General features: G+C 43.8%; 1 protein-coding gene across 1 annotated transcript; it reads right to left on the bottom strand.

Moving 5' to 3' along the window:
- Positions 1–235: 235 nt before the first annotated feature.
- Positions 236–790, bottom strand: LOC129654001 (protein FAM209-like). Its single transcript, XM_055583601.1, has one exon. The coding sequence runs from the start codon at positions 755–757 to the stop codon at positions 236–238; it is 522 nt and encodes a 173-aa protein (XP_055439576.1). The 5' UTR covers positions 758–790.
- Between the last annotated feature and the right edge of the window lie 4094 nt (positions 791–4884).

Raw genomic sequence — 4884 nt, 5'->3', positions numbered from 1 at the left:
TTCCCAACCCAAGGATCGAACCCAGGTCTCCTGCATTGCAGGCAGATTCCTTACCAGCTGAGCCACTAGGGAAGCCCAAGAATATAGATATAGCGACAACCACCTGAGGCTTAGGCTTCCATCTTGTGTTTTTTGTTTTTGTTTTTTTTTTTTGCTTTTGCTTCGGAATAGTTTTATTAGTTTGGATACACTTTATCCACACTCAACTTTTCCTCTTCTACTTTGATACACGTATTTACTCGGAATCTTCATCGACGTCTTCGTTGCCCCATAGCTCATATATTGTAATGTTATTTGTGTCAGCAGGTACCTCGAAACTGGGAAGACTGAAGTTACTGCCAGTTGCCATGGTGAGTTTCAGATTCCGCGCCCTGGACACCAATTTCTCAAGGTCCATCTCAAGCTGGTCTAAGGTATCGACCGTATAGTCTTTGTTGGGGGAAGCCTTTTTATTTTTCTTTCCCGAAGAGCCAAGTGAAGGCTCTTGGAGAGCAGGAAGAGTCTGCACAGTAGTCTCGTCACTGTCTCCTGGAAACTTCTGTATCATAAACAGCACAGCAAGGAGAAAAAGCCAATGCAACTTGCTCCCAAGCCAGCCTCGGTCATGCTCTGGTAGATTCTGCTGAATTTGAAAGTGCCTTCTGCAGGGCACCTTCCCGGGGAGTTCTATGGTGTCATCTCTCAGACAGTAAAACACAAAAGCACAGAAAGAGGAGACACATACAGACCAGAAAAGGAACCACATTACAGACCGCATGGTGAACAGAGAGGAACTGGCTCTGGTGCGCTTGTCTGCCCTGGCATCTGGAGACTGAGGACCAGGCAGGGCTGGGCCCTTGGTGATGTCACAGAGGGCCCCGCCCTGGCCAGAACCCATCTGGCCATTGTGATGACTTCAGGGCAGAGATCAAGGAGGCTTGCGGGGGTCAACTGGGAGTGGGCTTAAAGGGAAATGGTGACATTTCCAGCCGGCAATCCAAAAAGAGGCGGGGAGTGACAGAATGCCGCCTCCTTGCCAGTGTATTCTTTCTGAACCTGATGCTCTACTGGGAGAGTGGATCCACCTTCTATTTTTAGTTTTCCCTTTGTTGAATCCAAACACTGTGGTGAGCAAAGCAGACCCACAGGCTTGCATTCCTCTGGAGTAGAGAGCCAAAAGGGAAAGAAAGATATTAAACCAGAGGCCACAAACTAGGAGCCACTGATGTGTTTTGTGTGGCCTACACTGTTCGTAAAGATGATTGTGTTCAGTCATGTCTGAACCTTTGAGATCCCGTAGACTGTAGCCCACCAGTCTCCCCTGTCCATGGGATTTCCCAGGCAAGATTACGGGAGTGGGTTGCCATTTCCTTCTCCACATCTTGTGGTTTTCTTCTCCCCTCTCCGCTCTGCCATTTTCTTGGATGAATTCACTTTCTATTACCCTGGTGCTTTCCTTAATAGGTTCATCCATTCAGCCATTCATTTATCCCACAAATATTCACTGAGCACCTTTGATGTGCTGGCTAATTAATAAGCCAATCTCAGATACTGATAAGTTCTTAGAGGTGGATGAAGAGGGGGAAAAGTGGAGCATCAACTGGTCGGCCATTGTTGTAGAGCCAATGTGGCTGGAGCTCTGGGTGGACACCATGGGGCAGAAGGAGGGATGGTGGTGCAAGCCCCTCCTCCTGCCAGGGTGGAGATGGGATCCTCTTCATGTTGAGGACAAAGGGAAGTCACAGATGATTTTCAGCCAGGAAGCGGTTCCATCAGGTTTATGTTTCGGAAAGGTATCTGGCTAGGTTGGGGATAAGGAAGCCAGGGCAGCAATCCCAGAGGTTTGGGAGGCCATTCAGTGGTCCAGGTGGGAGATGAGTGTGTCCTAAGAAAAATGGGCTTCCCTTATGGCTCAGCTAGTGAAGAATCCACATGCAGTGCAGGAGACCTGGGTTCGTTCCCTGGGTTGGGAAGATCCCCTGGAGAAGGGAAAGGCTACCTACTCCAGTATTCTGGCTTGGAGAATTTCATGGACTGTACAGTCCATAGGGTCACAAAGAGTCGGACACGACTGAGCAACTTTCATACTAAGAAAAAGCAGTGAACACAGAATGGCATGAATGGAAGACTCCAAGGTGTTCAAGAAGGTCAATTCACAAGACCTGGCGAAGGGCGAGTCATTGAGGAGGGTGCGGGGAAGCCCAGGATGTAGACCCAGGTCCTGGAGGGTAGATCCAGAGAGGATGCCTTTTAGTGAGAAATGGAACTCTGCAAGGGTCCCACTGGCAGGGAGGACCTTGAATTTGGTTTTGGTGAGTTAGTGCTTGGAGGCGCTTGTGCAAATAGCAAGTTGGAAGAGGCAGAGAAAGGGAAGTTTGTGGATGTGATGTATTTCCAGGGGGAAAACAATAAGATCTTTTGATCCATTGAACACTGGGAATCAGAGAGGCAGAAGTGATGAGGAGGAGCCCAAGTCTCCAGCTTGTATCACCTGGAAAGATGGTGGTGGTATTTGTGACAAATATTTTTACTTGTTTGCCTTTTACTTTTGTTTGGGGTGGGATTAATTTAGCTGACCATAGGAGAATAGTTTGCCTGTACATTTTAAGAATGTTAAAGTGAAATATATGTTGGTCACAGACGTTTGGGGCCACGCTAAACCAATATCCTAAAAAATAAAACCCTCATCTCCAAGAAAAAATATTGAGTTGGCCAGAAATTTCATTTAGGTTTTTTTTGCAAGATCTTATGGAAAAACCCAAACGAGCTTCCTGACCAGCCCAATACAAATTTTGTGCGTTAACCCAGAATAATCAGAAGAACTGATTATTCATTCATCAGTTCTTCTTTTATCAAGAGTAATGTGAGTTTGCTTATAATACTCCCAGACCATTGTCTCTCAAAAATCGTTGAATTCCAGTAGCGATTAAAAAAAAATCCCAGATTGTTGGGGAGGGATGTATTGGGAGCTTGGGATTAGCAGGTGCAAACTATTATATATAAAATTGATAAACAATAAGGTCCTACAGTAAAACTCAGGGAACTGGATCCAATATCTGTGATAAACCATAATGGAAAAGAATATAAAATAATGTATTTGTATATATAACTAAATCACTTTGCCGTACAGCAGAAATTAACACAAACTTTTAAATCAACTATACTTCAATTTAAAGAATGCATCCCTGACCTTAAAAAAAGGAAAAGTCTCAGATTATAAACTGACAATGTAACCTGAAGGCTGCTCACACCTGCTGAGTTGCTTTCTAAACTCTCACGAAAACAACAGTTTCTCTTGTTCCCAGTGCAGCTTGAAGCCACAAAAATTAATTACATCACCTGCAAAATTAGTCCTATGTTTTGCATCCAAAGGTCAATGTTCAGACTGAGAAATGGTTTAGTGCTTTCAAACACAGGGCTGAGCACATAAATATTTATCACAGGAGGACAGGAACTCACTGTACACGCGTGTTTGCCTTATCAGGCAGTTACCTGGGGCAACGAGTAAGTCTGTCTGCTTCCTGTCCCAATTTCTTTTGCCCAAGACCTTGGGCAATTGTTTATTGGACAGAGTGTTCTGTCCCGTTTCCCTTCTTCTGGGAATAAAGGCACAGAGTGCCAAACAAACACACCTCCTGGTCTACTAATACCTGATTTCTGGAGAGGAGAGGGTTCTAGGTGTTTGCTAGAAAGATCCAACAACAATTATGAAAGAGAAAACTGTTGGCTACACCCAGCAGAGAACAGAAAGCATGCATTTCCCCATTCCTGACTTGCTTGTTTTCATTACAGTTTTGAATACTTTCCATGAACTTTATGGAATGTTCAAGCTTTTGATAGTGAAGATGATATAACAGAGATACAGGCAAACAACAGTTCCCGATCATGATTTATGGTAAATGCACAGCCTTGTATTTTATTAGTTTTCTATGTTCATAAAATGAGAATGTTAAAGAAACATTGGCCAAGTCAGCTTGAATCTGGCTACATATTTGTTTTGGCCACACTGAGCTTTCATTTCACAAGTTCTCATACGAACCAGCTGAGGCCATTGTTACATAAGAAAGTTCAGCTGGACCATACCAAGTCAGCTCAGCATTCGCTGTCTCCCCACGGTGGTCTCAAGGAATGGCTTCGTGAATCTTCCAACTTAGACTAAGTAAACATATGCAGGGAAACTCTGACAAGTTATTTTTCAACTGTTAGTTTCCAGAGCCTCCAAGATCCTGGTTCTCACTAATGGATCAGTAGACACCTGGTGTAGATTTATCAGAGTCAATTTCAAGTCTATTAGTCTCTTCTACCTGCTGACCTACTAACTCTGAAGGTTTACTAGCAACTCCAGATTGTTATATTTTAATTTGCATTTAATTTTGCACATATTTTAATTTGCACTAAATTCAACAGGCCATTTATATCTCTTTCTGAATTGCCCGTGGAGTTTTGATATTACCTATGTAAAAGATAGGGCTTCCCTGGTATCTCAGACTATGGAGAATCTGCCTACAATGCAGGAGCCCTGGGCCAGGAAGATCCCCTGGAGAACGGAATGGCTACCCATGCCAGTATTCTCAACTAGAGAATTCCATGGACAGAGAAGCCTGGAAGGCTACAGTCCATGAGGTGCAAAGGGTCGGACATGGCTGGGCAACTAACACACACCTATAAAGGATATATTGGAAGAAAAGCTATAACAAACCTAGAAAACATAATAAAAAGCAGAGATATCACTTAGCTGACAAAGGTCCATGTAATCAGAGAGATGGTTTTTCTAGTAGTCATGTACCGATGTGAGAGTTGGACCATAAAGAAGCTTGAGGGCAGAAGAATTGATGCTTTCAAGACTCTTTAGAGTCCCTTGGACAGAAAGGAGATCAAATCAATCAATCCTTAAGGAAATCAACC

Source organism: Bubalus kerabau, chromosome 5 (assembly GCF_029407905.1).
Source record: "Bubalus kerabau isolate K-KA32 ecotype Philippines breed swamp buffalo chromosome 5, PCC_UOA_SB_1v2, whole genome shotgun sequence".
NCBI lineage: Eukaryota > Metazoa > Chordata > Mammalia > Artiodactyla > Bovidae > Bubalus > Bubalus kerabau.
Note: the sequence above shows the minus strand (reverse complement) of the source record. Positions and strands in the feature narration are given on the sequence as shown.

Coding starts and splice junctions, on each gene's coding strand:
- LOC129654001 (XM_055583601.1), bottom strand. CDS start 757: ATGCGGTCTGTAATGTGGTTCCTTTTCTGGTCTGTATGTGTCTCCTCT.